General features: G+C 43.6%; 1 protein-coding gene across 1 annotated transcript in view; it reads left to right on the top strand.

Annotated features, from left to right (window-relative positions):
* Window positions 1-4,698: 4,698 nt before the first annotated feature.
* Window positions 4,699-18,420, top strand: part of PPM1F (protein phosphatase, Mg2+/Mn2+ dependent 1F) — a 40,126-nt gene continuing 26,404 nt past the window's right edge. Inside the window, exons 1-2 of the mRNA XM_028709730.2 lie at window positions 4,699-4,986; window positions 18,119-18,249. Of these exons, the coding sequence (XP_028565563.2) occupies window positions 4,808-4,986; window positions 18,119-18,249 (310 nt within the window). The 5' untranslated portion in view covers window positions 4,699-4,807. The remainder of the gene's footprint in view (window positions 4,987-18,118; window positions 18,250-18,420) is intronic.

Below are 18,420 nucleotides of genomic sequence, written 5' to 3' on the forward strand. Positions count from 1 at the left end.
GTTACTTAATTTGTGCTTGCATAATTTTCAGTAACTTTGGTGTTGAATTGTAGTTCTTTATAAATAAAACTTTTTGTTAGTAAAAAAAAAAAATTAGGGAGAAGGAACATGGTAAAAGGTCTATAAAATTTGTGCAGGATGTTGAGAAAATGGGCAGAGGAGGTTTTGTACGTCAATGCAAAGGTAATCAAATGAAACTGATAGATGGGGGATTTCAAGACAGACGAAAGGAAGAACTTCACACGTCGTGCAATGTACAGAACTCGCTGCCACAGAATTCGGTGAAGGCCGGTAGCTTGGATGGCTCTGAAAAGCAGGTTAGACAAATTTGTGGAATAGTGTGCCAGTGGCTGTTAGTCATGATGGGATGTTATCCAGTGTTCTTTGTGGACGGATGAGTTTTAATGATGCATCGAATGCAACAGTTGCACTAGCGGAAACCTGTTGCATAGCAGATGGCCGAGTGGGAAATATACCACTAAGTGGCTGTAACTTAGCACTACATTGCATACAGCTGTACAGATTTCCAGGTTCAGAAACAGTAGTCCTATTAAGTACCAGAAACCAGGGAGCACAACAAGTATTAATGCATTTTTAACCTTCTTTTGGAAGCCGCCCAGAGTGTCTGAGGCAAGCCAGCCAGATGGGCGGGGTAGAAATTACTATTATTATTATTATTATTATTATTATTACTACTACTACAGGGGGAAACTATTCCCTCCATGGCCTGTTTGTGAGCTTCAGAGGCAAGAAATGTGATGCAGAACTAGACAGCTTCTTGCTCTGACCCAACGGAGGTATTCTTAACGTCTGGTTATTCTCACTTTAAATGTTTGCTCTTCATTGCATCGGCAGTTCCAGAGGTTGGGTACATGAACAATTTTAAAATACAACGTTCAGAGTAAAACACATGCAAATATTCACAATGCCCAGCAAAACAACAATGGACAATAGATTCCAGTGTTAATACCCAACAAACAAATGTGTATTCAGCGGGTGCCGAAAACTCACCAAGATCAACGCCAATCATATATCGGAGGGGAGAGACTCCCATGCTGGTACAGCCAACTACTAGGAGGGGCTTCCCCACAGATCTTAACACGGCCAGGTCTGTATGGGAGAAGGCGTTCCTTCGCTTACATTCGTAAAAGGCCTTTCATTCCCCACTTAGTTTGCAGTCTTGCACCCAGGCTTTCTAAAAAATTCCCCATAGGAGGTTCATAGGCTTCGCTTCAGCAGCCTGAGAAACATTTTCTCTTTTTTCATATAATTGCTTTTCTTTTCATTTTCTATTACAGTAAGCCCACGTCGTGCTTAAAGCCAAAACCGCGTAATGTCAAAACATTGGGTGCAATGGCGGGTGGGATTGCCATAGTTATTTTCCTGGAACTCCCCCTTTCCACCCCATTTTTAATTTTAACTTTTTGCCTCAACACATAAAGCTAAATGTGCACAAGTTAAATGCACATAAGTTGTGGGCTTACTACCTACAAAAACCAGTAGCAACAGGAAAGAGAAGAGATTTTCCCAGAGGTTAAAATCTGTAATATGACCTATATCTCTTGCCCAGTGTGTCATTGAGGCTTTAACAACCTCATTTCATTTTTTGTTTCCCACTCTAATAACAAATTGTACATTTTGGACAAAAGTTTCCCTTTGTTTTGTAAAAGTTCTTTTTCGAATTGTGAGCTTTGGTCCAGAAAACCATTATTTCTATCTTAATTTAAACATTTCATTTAACTGATGGTATTGTAACCAATCCGTAACATGGCTCCTTACATTTTCCATTACTTTAAATTTGGGTTCTCCCCCTGTAAAGTACAGCAATTCCCTATAGATTGCCCACTGTCTATCCATATTAACTCTCTTTATTAGGTGCTCTGTAGAGCAGAGAAAATGTAACCTGTGACCCTGGACTCCCCACTCCCATCGATTCCAGAAGCTGAGGACATTAGGAGTCAGGAGTTTATTCCATTTGGAATTTTTAAATACGTTTTATTATTGTAATGGTTTCGGCTGTTTTTTACGGCAGTGTATTCTGCTGCTGTAACCCACTCTGGGATCATATGGTGAGGCGCTGATAGAAATCTTCTGAACAAACAAAATATTTCTGCTGTAAAAGGCGAGGAGACAGATTTACCAAGAAGCCACCAGAGGGAGAATTGGTAGTGTTCTCTCTTGTTTTCCTTCAGCTATGCCAGTTGTGTCATGCACTAAATAAATAACTTTGGATGTGTAGCAATTGAGGAGGGTGGATTTAGAGCTTGTACTGCATTTTCTAAGTCATTATGCCTGTAAGGGCAGGTTTCCTGTTTACCATCACTATGTCTTTGGCTGGCAACAGCCTGGGGTGATGGAATGCCTGCCACACTGTTGTTATTGTTCATGTGAATTAGTTGGCCGCCTGATAGGGCCAATCCTGATGCCATTACTAATCCAGAATGCGGCAGCTAGACTGGTGACTGGGAGTGGCTGCCGAGACCACATAACTCCGGTCTTGAAAGACCTACATTGGCTCCCAGTACGTTTCCGAGCACAATTCAAAGTGTTGGTGCTGACCTTTAAAGCCCTAAATGGCCTCGGTCCAGTATATCTGAAGGAGCATCTCCACCCCCATTGTTCATCCCGGACACTGAGGTCCAGCACCAAGGGCCTTCTGGCGGTTCCCTCACTGTGAGAAGCCAAGTTACAGGGAACCAGACAGAGGGCCTTCTTGGTAGTGGCGCCCTCCCTGTGGAACACCCTCCCACCAGATGTCAAAGAGAACAACTACCAAACTTTTAGAAGACATCTGAAGGCAGCCCTGTTTAGGGAAGCTTTTAATGTTTGATGTATTACTGTATTTTAATATTTGGTTGGTAGCCACCCAGAGTGGCTGGGGAAGCCCAGCCAGATGGGCGGGGTATAAATAATAAATTATTATTATTATTATTACTACTACTACTGTGCCTACATGTTCTCCAGGAGGAGCTGTGAGCATGCCAGGCATTGCACCTACTTGTTCATTTCTTCTTTTTTTAATTTTTATTGATTTTAACATATAAATTATAAAATGTAACACAAAATGTATCACTTATACAATCTTTTTAGACTTCCATCAGCACCTCTGATGATCCACCGTTTTAACCACTTCTTATGCATTTCTTAACTTTATATTGTCTTTACATCTCTTAACAAATCATCCTTCCCCTTCTCCATTTTTGCAATACTTCCAATAATACTCCTCACAAAACTTCTTGCAAACCTACAAACGTCGTCTGATCTTCACAAGCACCTACTTGTTCATTTCAGTTGGCAGATGTCTCTGTGCATGCATTCTGTATATTTATTTCTTTGTGTGTGTTTGCGTACACATGCATATGTACACACAGAACCAAAGCAACAGAAATATCAGTATCGTTTCTGTTTTAGTCACTGTTGATGATTATTTACCACCTGCCCTTCCAAGAAGGCTGCTGCTTGCAATAAAGTCGACGCTCCTATACCTACTTACCTGGGAGTAAGCCCCCTTAAATTCGGTGGGACTCCTTCACAAATGAATGGCACTGGAAATCTGTTAAAACATTTTCAGATAAACATGGGTGGGGTGGGCAGAAGGGACACATTTTCCAGCCACAACAGGGAACTAAAGGTGCCTAGACCTTCACTGTACTCTCTTCAGCGCCTGCTGAAAACACTCCTGTGTAGGCAAGTCTGCCCAGCAGCTTAGAAAACTGAGGCAATTCTAATCTGTTTTGGCATTTTAACTTTTGCATGCTGTTTTTTTTTTCTTGATTTTACCGTTTTGTCTCCTGTAAACAGCTTTGAGGCATGTGTTTTTTTAACCAAAGGAAATCAAGCGGTGTGCAGATTTCATGATAATGATGATGATTACCCACACATCTGGCTGGGCGGCTTACAGCACATATAAAAACATAGTAAAAGGTCAAACAAAAAAAACCTTCCTGATACAGGGCTGACTTTCAGATATCTTCTAAAAGTTGTGTCGTTATTTCCTTGACATCAGATGGGGAGCGCACCCCATACAACTACTACTACCACTACTAATTTTATTAATCCCCAGCCACTCTGGGCGGCTTACAGCACATATAAAAACATAGTAAAACCCTCAAACATTTTTAAAAAAACAAACTTCCCCAATACAGGGCTGCCTTCAGATGTCTTCTAAAAGTTGTGTAGTTCTTTATTTCCTTGACATCTGATGGGAGGGCGCCCAACAACAAATAATAATGATGATGATGATGATGATGATTTTATTATGTATAATAATAAATGTTGTGTAGTTCTTTATTTCCTTGACATCTGATGGGAGGGCGCCCAACAACAAATATGTATTATTTATTATGATGATGATAATAATTTTATTATGTATAATAATAAATGTTGTGTAGTTCTTTATTTCCTTGACATCTGATGGGAGGGCGCCCAACAACAACACCACCAAATTATTATTATTATTATTATTATTATTATTATTATTATTATTATTATTATTACTTTATTAAGTATAATAATAAACGTTGTGTGGTTCTTTATTTCCTTGACATCTGACAGGAGGGCGTTCCATAATGATGATGTCCCCCCTGCCCCGCACCCTTTTCCCCGCCGCCGCCGCCCGGCCCTGACAGGAGCCGTTTCCAGGCGGGGCCAGCGCCGCCACTCCGCTTCCCTTCGGGGGTCAGAAGGCAGGGGAGGCGGGGAGAGGAGGAGGCGGAGGCCGGGCCGCGCGGCGGAGTCCGCCTCCCTCCAGTCAGGCAGCTCGCGGGAAGCGCTCGGGTGCTTGCTGGCTCGCTGGCGCGTGGAGGCCATGGCGTGGCCCGAGGCGGCGCGGGGCTTCGTGGGGACCCTCCTGAGGGACTTCCCGAGGCCGCTGGGCCCGGACGACGCGCCGCCCTGGAGCCCGGCGCCGGGCCGCCTGGGGTCCCTCAGCCAGGCCGAAGCGCCGGCGGAGCTGGCCGAGTTGGCCCGGACCTTCTTGGGCAGCAGGTAGGGGGCCGGAGAGAGAGAGACAGGCCCCGGGGGGAGCCTGAGGAGGGGCCGCGGGTGGCGGAGCGAGAAAGTTGCGCCCGGGGCGAAAACTGGGCGCGGAGTTGGGAGAGCGAAGCTAGGGCTGGGTCCTGCAGAGCGGGCAGGGAGCGGGAGGTGCACACGTGTCTGTGTGTGTGTGTGTGTGTGTGTGTGTGGATTGTGGGGTCACTAGTGCAAAGGTGAGGCAGCAGCATGAGTACATATGGATTGTGGGCTCACAAGTGCAAGGGTGCAAGTGTCTCAAATGCACATGGATTGTGGGCTCACAAGTGCAAGGGTGAAAGTGTCTCAAATGCATATGGATTGTGGGCTCACGAGTGCAAGGGTGAAAGTGTCTCAAATGCATATGGATTGTGGGCTCACAAGTGCAAGGGTGAAGGTGTCTTGAGTGCACATGGATTGTGGGCTCACAAGTGCAAGGGTGAAGGTGTCTCAAATGCATATGGATTGTGGGCTCACGAGTGCAAGGGTGAAAGTGTCTCAAATGCATATGGATTGTGGGCTCACGAGTGCAAGGGTGAAAGTGTCTCAAATGCATATGGATTGTGGGCTCACGAGTGCAAGTGTGAAAGTGTCTCAAATGCATATGGATTGTGGGCTCACGAGTGCAAGGGTGCAAGTGTCTCAAATGCATATGGATTGTGGGCTCACTAGTGCAAGGGCGAAGGTGTCTCAAATGCATATGGATTGTAGGCTCACGAGTGCAAGGGTGAAAGTGTCTCAAATCCATATGGATTGTAGGCTCACGAGTGCAAGGGTGAAAGTGTCTCAAATGCATATGGATTGTGGGCTCACAAGTGCAAGGGTGAAAGTGTCTCAAATGCACATGGATTGTGGGCTCACAAGTGCAAGGGTGAAAGTGTCTCAAATGCACATGGATTGTGGGCTCACAAGTGCAAGGGTGAAAGTGTCTCAAATGCACATGGATTGTGGGCTCACAAGTGCAAGGGTGAAAGTGTCTCAAATGCACATGGATTGTGGGCTCACAAGTGCAAGGGTGAAAGTGTCTCAAATGCACATGGATTGTGGGCTCACAAGTGCAAGGGTGAAAGTGTCTCAAATGCACATGGATTGTGGGCTCACAAGTGCAAGGGTGAAAGTGTCTCAAATGCATATGGATTGTGGGCTCACGAGTGCAAGGGTGAAAGGGTCTCAAATGCATATGGATTGTGGGCTCACGAGTGCAAGGGTGAAAGGGTCTCAAATGCATATGGATTGTGGGCTCACGAGTGCAAGGGTGAAGGTGTCTTGAGTGCACATGGATTGTGGGCTCACAAGTGCAAGGGTGAAAGGGTCTCAAATGCATATTGATTGTGGGCTCACGAGTTCAAGGGTGAAAGGGTCTCAAATGCATATGGATTGTGGGCTCACGAGTGCAAGGGTGAAGGTGTCTCAAATGCATATGGATTGTGGGCTCACGAGTTCAAGGGTGAAAGTGTCTCGAATGCATATTGATTGTGGAGTCAGTAGTGCAAGGGTGAAGGTGTCTTGAGTGCACATGGATTGTGGGCTCACGAGTGTAAGGGTGAGGCAGCTTGCATATGGATTGTGGAGTCAATAGTGTGAGTGAGGTTGTGTTTTGAGTGCATATGGGCTCCTTGGGGAGGAAAGGTGGGGTATAAATTCATTTTATAATAATAATACGTAGCACAGTTCCCATGCCAGTCCATTTTGTGCCCTAGCCAAGGCTAACTACTTACACACACACGCACACACAAACCCGATTGATAACCTCAGTTTTCAAAAACAGATGTCTTGTGGAAGTGATAAAATTCTTCAAAATATAACATAAAGGTAAAATAATGTCAGAAATGTATATGATATAATAAAAACTAATGTATATTAAACTTTGCCCCCTGAAGGTCAGTACTGCACCCCTCTGAAGTCTGCAGCCTAGGCAGCTGCGTAGTTTGCCTAATGCTAGCAGCAGCCCTCTATGTAGGAAGAGTGGACTTACTAAAGTAGGACTAGGGTGAATTATTAGTGCGTGTGTGAGGTGGCATTGTGAAGGCACAGATAGGAAGGGTTGACTTCCTATCAATAGTGCATGTGTGTGGAGGATGTATCTGAATGTATGGATTGGATGGAGTCATAGCATGTGCTTGTGGGGTTATTAGTGGGGGGGGAAGGAGGGAATTATTGGTGATTATATGAAAGAGTGGGTGCAAATGTTTCAAAAAGACTGTTTACAAAAGAATGGGCTGCCTTGGGAATTGAACGGTGCCTGCTAACGGTACAGGCAAGGCCTAGAAATGGACTGTAAATGCTAACGTACTGGTGATTGTTTTTATGGAAATAAGCAGTTCTGAGCCTACTACTGCCCCAGTGGGAGGGTAACTCACAGGTGCTGCTTTGAGCACAAGGAGGGCAAGACACAGTTTTAACAAATAACACTTCTACATTTAATGGAGGTTAAGTGAACTAGGCATGAAGTGAACTAGCAATCCAGTTTTTCGTTTTTCAAGTTAATTAGAAACAAGGAATGGATACCAACTGCAAATACAGGACTAGACAAACCTGGCGGTTTTGAAGTTTTTAGCTCATTTTCTAGGGAGTTGGAAAATTATCTGATACAAAGTGAAAATTAGATTAGGAAATTTTTTTTGGGGGGGTGAGTGAATCAAGAAAGCCCACACTGCAAATTCATGAGTGTCGCTTCAAGAGGAATTTGGAGTGGTGTGCCCCACCCAGTAATTTTTGGACTGCTGACTTCAAATGTTATTCTGAAAATGGCAAAGCATTGCTTTTCTTTTTAACTCTCAAAGGTATGAAATGTATTCTCGCATGTACTAAAATATGTTGAGAGCTTTGTGTGTGTGTGCAAATACCTGCTGCGGTAACGGTAGGTGGTTTGAACAGAACCAGGGAAGAATGGGTGGAAAAAGCACCTACCTATATTGCCAGAACTGTGCAAATTTGAAGCAGTGCCCATTATAGAAGAGCCACAAAGCAACATTTATTTGGCTTTTGAGAGGTTAAGCTGGGCCATTGTGGAGCTGTTGTGGTTTTGGAGCTCTGTTGTTCAGATACACAATTATTTGCATTTTATTGCCATGCATAATTATTATTGTTGTTGTTATTATTATTATTATTATTTATACCCCGCCCTCCCCTGCCAAGGCCGGGCTCAGGGCGGCTAACAAGCAATAATAAAAACAAGTTGAATGAATACAACTTAAAAACAAGATTAAAATACAACATTAAAATATTGAAATATTAAAATGCAGCCTCATCACAGGAGGAGAAAGAAAAAAGAAAGAGGGGGAGGGAATCACATTGGCTCTAAGCCAAAGGCCAGGCGGAACAACTCTGTCTTACAGGCCCTGTGAAAAGAAATCAGATCCTGCAGGGCCCTGGTCTCATGAGGCAGAGCGTTCCACCAGGCCGGAGCCAGTGTTGAAAAGGCCCTGGCTCTGGTTGAAGCCAATCTAACTTCCTTAGGGCCGGGACCACTAGGGTGTTGCTATTTATGGACCTTGAGGGAGCCAGTGTGGTGTAGTGGTTAAGAGCGGTAGTCTCGTAATCTGGTGAACTGGGTTCGCATCTCCGCTCCTCCACATGCAGCTGCTGGGTGACCTTGGGCCAGTCACACTTCTCTGAAGTCTCTCAGCCCCACTCACCCCACAGAGTGTTTGTTGTGGGGGAGGAAGGGAAACGAGAATGTTAGCCGCTTTGAAACTCCTTAAAGGGAGTGAAGGGCGGGATATCAAATCCAAACTCCTCCTCCTCCTCCTCTTCTTCTTCTTCTTCTTCTTCTTCTTCTTCTTCTTCTTCTTCTTCCGTGGGGCATACCGGGAGAGGCAGTCCCGTAGGTACGAGGGTCCTAGGAGGCTGCGGCCATTAGGAATTTTGGTGCAAGGTGCCATCTGTACACTGATGACACACAGCTCTGCTTCTCCATAGCATCTGAGTTAGGTGAGGCTGTGCACAAGCTGGACCATTGTCTGGGCACAGAGATGGAGACTGTGGGTTGGTAGTTCCTGCGTCCTGGAAACTATTCTGCATGGGGTTGCACTCCCTCTGAAAGAACAGGTTCAGCGTTTGGGGTCTCCTGGGTCCATCTTTGTAACTGAAGCTCAGTTGGCCTCGGTGGCTAGGAGCGCCTTTTACCAGCTACAGATGGTTTGTCATCCATGGTCGTTCTGGGACAGGAATGGTCTGGCCACTGTGATCCATTCACTGGTATCCTCAAGACTCCATTATTGAAGTGAGCGCACTCTATGTGAGGCTACAGTTGCAAAACATAAATAAAAGCTTGATGGCTTATAAATATTGGTCACAATTTGTTTTTAAAAATCTTTGGTGGGTTGCACAGTGGTTCCTCTCCTGAGTCAGAATTAACCAGTTATCCTATGTGTGTGTGCACATGTGTGATTAAAGAGGCACTACAAGGTTTTGCTATGATTGACATGGCACTGTGGTCTCACATTGTCCTTTCCTGCTACTGCCCTGATTTACAGCATTAATGTTTTTTGTATGGAAGTTTTGAGTGAATTTCTGCTATCGCTGCGTCTGTTAATCTGTGTTAAGTACCTAACCACCTTGTTAGTTTTATTGGCTAGCAAAATAAGCTAAAAGACTTCAGATTTTGTGCAGTTGCATCTATTATTATTATTATTATTATTATTATTATTATTATTATTATTATTATTATTATACCCCACTTCCCCCCCAGATGGAACTGAGAGCAGCTTATAGATAAAAAAGAACTGACAAAAACCATTAAAAAATCATTAAAAACAATTAAACATTGATAAAATTAAAATGATATACATATGTAAAATATATTAAAACCTAAGCATCGTTAAATAAGTTTTATGAAATGAGATGAAAGGGATTTAGAGAGGATTCCCCTTTTTATCATCCCATTACTTACATCTCACTGAATGATGTTGATGCAATTGTTCTAAATCTGAATTTATTAGTAAATGCTTAATAATATACGAAATGAACACTGTTATCTGGATGTGAGCAAGCTAAGGCCACTGCTCAGACCTGGTAATTCATAATATTGTCCAGATGCTTGTGTTCAACAGTAAAACACCCGTAACAATGCTAGGGGCAGAAAGATGTTTTTCCCTGGCAGGGCATCTGGTGTGATCACACCATCTGTTGCCTAACCTGAATTTAATTTGGATGTTGCCTCCTATTAAATTTTATTTTCATCTTTAAATATTTCCCCTCTCCTTAGTATGTCAGTATAGAGGATAGTTCATTGTATCCTGATCTTAAACCTGTTTCTCTGCAATGAAATCTTAACTGATTTCAAACCAACATATTTCCAGACAAAGATGCTTAGGACTACAGTTTTCCGGTCTTGCAGCAGAATTTGTATGGAGTACAAAAACAGCATATTATATGCTCAACCAGGAAAAAATTACTAGATAACCTCTAGCCCTTTTAGCCCTTACATATGCTTCTTGTGCCTTAAAAAATTATCAGTTTGAATTAAAAATTAAACTCTTCTGTTTTCATAGTGGTGTTTATTGTTTTACTGTCTTTTTAATTTAAGAGATGCAAAATGTTCACTCTCATTTCATTTTCTCACGTTAGCAATGGCAGTAAAATGGTACAATCAGCTATATAAATAGGGCCCAACTAGACAAGACTAGTTTGGATCCTTGGATCTTTTGTAAATCAAATTTATCGGTCCTTGATTTTGTTATAATGCCACTATTTCAGCTTGCTATTCTGTTTTTGGCTGCTTTTATTTGTTTTAGATGATGGTCTTGTCCGGGTGCAAGTAGATAAATAGGGACCACTTTCTAGCGGGAAGGTAAACGGCGTTTTCGTGTGCGGCTCTGGCTCGCCAGAGCAGCGATGTCACGCTGGCCACGTGACCCAGAAGTGTCTTCGGACAGCGCTGGCCCCTGGCCTCTTAAGTGAGATGGGCGCACAACCCCAGAGTCTGTCAAGACTGGCCCGTACGGGCAGGGGTACCTTTACCTTGTTCCTTTATGGCTCTTTGCTTTTTAATTGGGGTTGTTATCTTGTATTCTGTATCTTCTCCTGGTATCTTTACAGATGAAGAGTGGGGTATAAACATTTTAATAAATATTTCGGGGACAAAAATTTTTAAAGCTTGATGTTGGTTGAATCTATTAATGTCTTTCCATCCTTTTTTTTTCTTTTCTTTTTTTGTATGGGATATGGTAGAAACTTTGGTGCTCTCCTGAGAATAAGTGCTTTGTGGCCAGGACTGTTTCTCTTCCACAGTTAAATATAACTAATCTACCATGTTCTCTATGCTCTTTAAAAGTAATGCTTGTTGTCTACTATTATGGGTTAAACCAGGCTTCCTCAACCCTCGGCCCTCCAGATGTTTTGAGGCTACAATTCCCATCATCCCTGACCACTGGTCCTGCTAGCTAGGGATCATGGGAGTTGTAGGCCAAAAACATCTAGAGGGTCGAGGTTGAGGAAGCCTGGGTTAAACGCAAGCCTTCAAAACTCTCCTAAATGAAAGGCTTACTTTGTGCTGTCAAAGCAGGGAGAGATCAGTGAAGAAAAGAGAGGGATGAAATAAATTCTGCTTCCACTACGGAATAAAGGCAGTTCCGTAACAGGCTGCATACAGCTAATTCATTTCTTTGGGGAATGCAGGGGATAGGAAGTCCAGCATTCTGGTTTCTGTGTGTGGTGGAAAAGGGACCTCAAGACCTTCTGTAAATAGAGATGGAACTATATAATTTGACAGGCTAGATCCTTCCATTATTTTCTTAATCAGTGCAGAGTCTCTTCTGAAACACACATAATTATACAGTTGAAATGTAATTGTGTAAACCTAGAGGAGGGGCAGTTATAGGGACAAAGCTGGAAAAATCATAGGTGGCTATTTTTTTGTATGGGTGCATGGGCTCATAACAATCTGAAATATTAGTTAATTCAGCCCTTCCAAGGGTGTAGTTCAGGGGTCAGCAAACTTTTTCAGCAGGGGGCCGGTCCACTGTCCCTCAGACCTTGTGGGGACTGGACTATATTTTGCAAAAAACAAATGAACAAATTCCTATGCCCCACAAATAACCCAGAGATGCATTTTAAATAAAAGGACACATTCTACTCATGTGAAAACACGCTGATTCCCGGACCGTCTGTGGGCCAGATTTAGAAGGCAGTTGGGCCAGATCTGGCCCCCAGGCCTTAGTTTGCCTACCCATGGTGTAGTCTTTTGCTATACAAAATTTACAGCTTGAACCTCCTTTTCTGTGTTTCACGTTAGTTAGTTCAGTCAGAGCCTTTAATTCAATTGTAACTGCTGAACAATTTAAAAACAATCCTGAAAAGGCCTGGGTCATATTTGCAAATGGTGAACACTGTGTTTTCCTTTTTGTTTCTAAAGTTAATATTAAATCAATAATACCCCCATTCTTTCTGGGGTTAGAAAAAGAACGGTAAACTGTGTGGCTGTGTTTAATGTATTCAAAACTATCTTTGGTCAAAACATGCTTTGATGAAGAATGTTTTCCTTTAACATTAAGACTGATTTATGGCAGTTTGTGATTTGACATGTTCCTTTGAAAATGTTAATTTTTCAACTAAGGGTAAGCTGTTCATTGTTAAATTCTACTAAACACTGGTGTAGTTTGGATTCAAAACTATTTATCTAGCTAAAGCAAATTTAAAGTCAACTTAGCCTCTCTCTATTAAGGAATGCTTCCTATTTCATATTTATTATTCTCCCCGGTGATGAATTGTTACTTTGCTTAAAATAACAATTTTACCAAGTTTTAACCATGCAAATAGGTGAACATGTGCAATTTTCTAGAATACTATTATTATTACTACGGTAATAGCTCTTTCAAGTTATGTCTGAAGAACTGTCCTGAATGCAGACATGGTTCCACCTTGGTTATATTTGTTGCAACTAAGCTGTAGCAAGACAGCTCGAAAAGTATCTGTTCAGTGGTTCTGAATTAGCAATTTTGTGGTTCACTGTTGGCTGGTATGTCTGCTTCAATAAACTCATTTCTCAATGGTAGACAAAATGTTGCTAGATTGTGCATTAAAAATGTGTTTCCCTTAGGACACGGTCCACACTTTATTTAAAGCATTTTTGACCTGTTCTTCAACTGGAGTGAGGGAGAAGGATTTGGAAAAGCTTAAAATACCAACAATGAGACCGTCCTTGCCCTCAGGTTTACAGTCTGAAAGACACAGTATAAAAGGAAAAGAGATTGGGGAGGGAAGAGGAAAAGAGCAAACCCACTGCTATGGCCTGACAGAATGACTGATCCTAGATCACTCATCAGTGCTTAGACAGTCTCTGGCAAGGGATGCCTCCCACTAGGATTAGGGATTGCTTTTGGCCGTGCTTCTCTTCCCAGTCCCCAGCTCTAAGCTATATGGGGAGGTGAACCTCCAGAAGTTGGAGATGGGAGCAGGGGTTTAACTGTGCTTTGGTAGTGCAACATGAGGTTAGGGATAAGACCCTGCTCTGTTGTGATAGAGCAGGGGTCAGCAAACTTACTGATCGCGCGGCGGGCTGGAGGGTGAGGGAGCATGTGCCCATACACATGCGCATACGCTATTTCCAGTGCACTTCTGGGTCGGAGGAGCACCGGAAATAGCTTGTGCGCATGTGCACAGGCCTCCTCCGACCCGGATGTGCACCGGAAATAGCGCATGCACAAATAACGCTTGTGCATGCGCACAAGCTATTTCCAGTGCTCCTCCGACCCAGAAGTGGGCAGCCATGCAGCACAGCGCCGGTAAGAGTGGGGGGTGGCAGCGGGCGGCGGGGGTCACCGCGGGTCGGATAAACGAGTCCCTCGGGGCTTATCCGGCCCACAGGCCTTAGTTTGGAGACCTCTGTGATAGAGGCCGGCTAAAATTTCTGGACCTTGTGAAAACATCTTGAAATAAATAAATTAAAACCTCTCCCCGCCCGCAAAGTGCAACACATTGTTATAAAGCTTGGGCTGTGTTTCATCCTTATGTTAATGCAAGAAGGAGCTAAACAGTAGCTGCATATTTTGCATTCCTGCCCTGGAGCTAGTGTTTGTTAGAGAGACTCTGTGAGGCTCAAAATTACTTATATCCCCAAGATTCCAAAACTGCCAAGACTTTTCCCAACTTTTTTTTTATTCCTTTTCGACCACAAGAATTCTCAGGGAGGGAGTCTCCAACTCTTCCACCCAACAGAACCTGGCTGTCTGAGACTTTGTACTCTTGCTGTTTCTGTGGGTAAGAAATGTATGTAATTGGAGTAAAATTGCTCCTGAGAGCTCCTGGGTTTGAAAGAACAACTGTTAATGGCTTGACCAGATTTGTTTTGGCATTTTACAAGTATGCTTGAACTGTTGCACTGGGATGTTCTGCAAAAGGGGACTCACCCGTAGAGCTTTCATTGAGAATTTTGGCCAAGAGATTAATCTCATCACATACACACACACCCCCCCCAACAAAACCCATCATCCTTATATTGCGCCCAAACCAACAGATTAACAGACAACTAACCAATTTATGGTAATCTCCTAACCTGTTAGCAACTCCTGCCTCAGTGCTTACCCTGGTGATGGGCAGCCTGTTATATTGGTCTGCAACTCCTTTACCATTAGCCACGCAGGTTTGGGCTGATGGGAGTTGTAGTCCAACAAGACTGGGAAGACCACGACCAAGTTACCCATTCCTGGCTTAGATAGATACTGACTGAGATATTCTAGCTAGCAATGCTGTTTACACGTCCCCCAATAATTCATTGAACTTGGTAGAGCTTACTTCTGAGTAAGCATACACACAATGGTGCAACCCGTTTACTCATTCCAGGTGTCTGTAGGCTTGGCAGGATTACTAGGTGGTGAAAGAGAGAAGCAGACTGAACACGAAATTATTTGCAAGCCAAGCCGAATATGATAACGATACACCCAATTCATGGATGGGTACAAAAGACTTGGGACGCGGGTGGCGCTGTGGGTTAAACCACAGAGCCTAGGTCTTGCCGATCAGAAGGTCGGCGGTTCAAATCCCCGCGATGTGCTGAGCTCTCGTTGCTCGGTCTCTGCTCCTGCCAACCTAGCAGTTCGAAAGCACGTCAAAGTGCAAGTAGATAAATAGGTATCACTCAGGCGGGAAGGTAAACGGCGTTTCCGTGCGCTGCTCTGCTTCGCCATAAGCGGCTTAGTCATGCTGGCCACATGACCCAGAAGCTGTACACCGGCTCCCTCGGCCAATAAAGCGAGGTGAGTGCCGCATCCCCGGAGTCAGTCAAGACTGGACCTAATGGTCAGGGGTCCCTATACATTTACCTTTATAAAAGACTTGGGATCAGGGCCCATATTTTAAGAATTCCAGCTCAAATTAAATCCTGAAAATGACCCTTCTCTTGTTTTGGAAGGTGGGAATCCTACCATGTGAACCTACCGCAGGCTTGTAAAATAACTTCAATAGCCTTCCTTCCTTCCTTCCTCTCTTTTTACTAGCCTGCTTGGGGCTGGCAGAAAAGGGAAAGAGAGCACCATTCTCCTTGAAGCAGCCCCACTGCTTTTCTGCTAAGTGCAGCGGAGGGGTGGAGAACTCCAGCCTTCAGCTGTGTACACACCATACGTTTAAAGTACATTTAAAGCACATGGCTTCCCCCAAAGAATCATAGTCGTCGTAGTTTACCCCTCGCAGAGTTTCAGTTCCCGGCTCCCTTAACAAACTACAGTTCCCAGGATTCTTTGAGAGAGGTCACTTGCTTTAAAAAGCGTGCATCTGCAGCCTTCGCCGGCCAGCCTGCTCAGTCGCCTGCATGGAATTGCTTCTCAGCTATGGCTGTCCGTCTACTGCCTTAAATGCATGCCTGCCCAGCTAGAGCTTGTTATATTACAGTGGTGCCTTGGGTTACATACGCTTCAGGTTACATACACTTCAGATTACAGACTCCGCTAACCCAGAAATAGTGTTTCAGGTTAAGAACTTTGCTTCAGGATAAGAACAGAAATTGTGCTCCAGTGGCAGCGGGAGGCCCCATTAGCTAAAGTGGTGCTTCAGGTTAAGAACAGTTTCAGGTTAAGAACGGACCTCCAGAACGAATTAAGTACTTAACCTGAGGTACCACTGTATATGTTACGTTACCTGGGTGAAGGGCAAACCATGAGGTAACAGAATTCTGTTTTATCACTAGGAAATAGCGGTTTGCCTTCTGAAAGCACAGATATATTCATGGCTGCCCCTGCAAATCTTTCCTCTCCCATTAATGGAGCTGCTTCAAAAAAAAAAAAAAAAAAACTCATCCGTTCAGCATTATTCATTTTGATGTGCAGTGTGGCAGCCACATTCCCTATGCTCACCACAAGCAACGGTTGACCATTTTGTGACCCTTTCCCCTTCTTATTCCTCCTGCCCCATTATCTTTGTTTGGTTCTTCTAAATCTGTGCATTCTCCCTTTGCAACAGTGCGATGCGCTCTTTCTCCTTATGTGAAAGAAAATGGCAACCACGAGTCTGTAAGTGGTGACCTACACAACATACATTTAAAGCACCGCTCCCAAAGTGTCTTGGGAACTTTAGTTTGTCAATGGCACTGGCAATTGTAGCTCTATGAGGAAACTACAGTGATACCTCAGGTTAAGTACTTAATTCGTTCCGGAGGTCCGTTCTTAACCTGAAACTGTTCTTAACCTGAAGCACCACTTTAGCTAATGGGGCCTCCTGCTGCCGCTGCGCCACCGGAGCACGATTTCTGTTCTTATCCTGAAGCAAAGTTCTTAACCTGAAGCACTATTTCTGGGTTAGCGGAGTATGTAACCTGAAGCGTATGTAACCTGAAGCGTATGTAACCCGAGGTACCACTGTACCAGTTCCCAGGATTCTTGAGGGGATGTACTTTAAATATACTGTGCGTATGCAACCGTAGCTTTCTGCAACAATGCTATCCATTTCTCATGTACTATCACTATCACTCTCATGTACACACTAGTACTGCGACTAGCACAATTGCTCCTGAAGAAGTGTGCTTGCACACAAAAGTTCATACCAATAACTAACTTACTTGGTCTCTAAGGTGCTACTGGAAGGAATTTTTTCAAATTTTTTTTTGACTATGGCAGACCAACACGGCTACCTACCTTTAACAATTGCTCCTGTTAAGAATAAAACATGACTTAATGCTAGGCCAGTTTTGGGGGGGGAGGGGTGTTTGTTCACCTAGCTCTCCACTTCGCTTTTTCCAAACAGGAAGCAAAGTATTGTTCATGCCAAAAGATGCAGTTTGTATCCTGCAGGAAATTCTGGGAGGGAAGAAGGATGCTATTGTTGACATCAGTTTCCAGCACAGAATCCAGTTGCTTTGAGAAAAAGAGAATAACAGGAAGTGCCTCGGATTAGCTCATAATAACTGAAAACAATCCCCTTGCAAGCATGCATAGAATAGGCAGAAGTCCTTCCAATGTAAACTGGATCTTATATGTGTGAATGCTAAAAATGAAATACATAGATAAGAGTACAGTACAGAATAGGTTGCTATGAGTTGTACTACTCTGGGGTGAACCATGGGTTTGGTTCACTTTTTTTTTTTTTTTTTTTTTTGCCACAGCCAAAAAAAGTTAAAATGTACCAAAAGATTATTACTGTATTTTTTGCTCTATACGACTCACTTTTAACCTCCTAAAAAGTAAGGGGAAATGTGTGTGCGTCTTATGGAGAGAATGCAGGCTGCGCAGCTATCACAGAAGCCAGAACAGCAAGAGGGATTCACTGCACAGTGATCCCTCTTGCTGTTCTGGCTTCTGAGATTCAGAATTTTTTTTTCTTGTTTTCCTTCTCCAAAAACTAGGTGCGTCTTGTGGTCTGGTGCGTCTTATAGAGCGAAAAATACGGTACTCTTCATTATAGAAATCTGGCGGTATTTACTTAATAGGAACAGTGTTGTTACCTTGTATTTGCATCATCCCTTCCTCCAAATGCTGAACAAAAAACCGCCACCATAATAATAATTTTATTATTTATACCCCACCCATCTGACTGGGTTGCCCCAGCCAACTGCCCTGCAAATCATGAAGAATAGATGTGTGAGTCGGAATCGTAAACATACTTCATTTTAGACTTTCATCAACTGCTTTTCCTTGGCTATGCGGTCCATTTCAGTCCCTTTCCTTTCTTTCCATAACAGGAATGCACCGCCACTCCTTGCCGCTTCTCTGATTCATGCTGCCATCCACGATATTTTGCAGACGGATCTTAATGAGTTTAAAAAGCAGAATGTGGAAGGGGAGGAAGCTGGAGATCACGAGAAGGAGCCCTGTAAGTATATTTGCCTCCCAAAGTAATATGGGAGTCTGAGCTCAAGGTCATTACTATTCAAGTAGATGTAACTCAACCTATTTTATTTTCATTAATTTAAAACATTTTTGTCAGGGAACTGCAATCAGTGCCGGAGGGAGAGAGCAAGCTCCAAGGGGGTCCCAGAGAGCG

Source organism: Podarcis muralis, chromosome 16 (genome assembly GCF_964188315.1).
Source record: "Podarcis muralis chromosome 16, rPodMur119.hap1.1, whole genome shotgun sequence".
NCBI lineage: Eukaryota > Metazoa > Chordata > Lepidosauria > Squamata > Lacertidae > Podarcis > Podarcis muralis.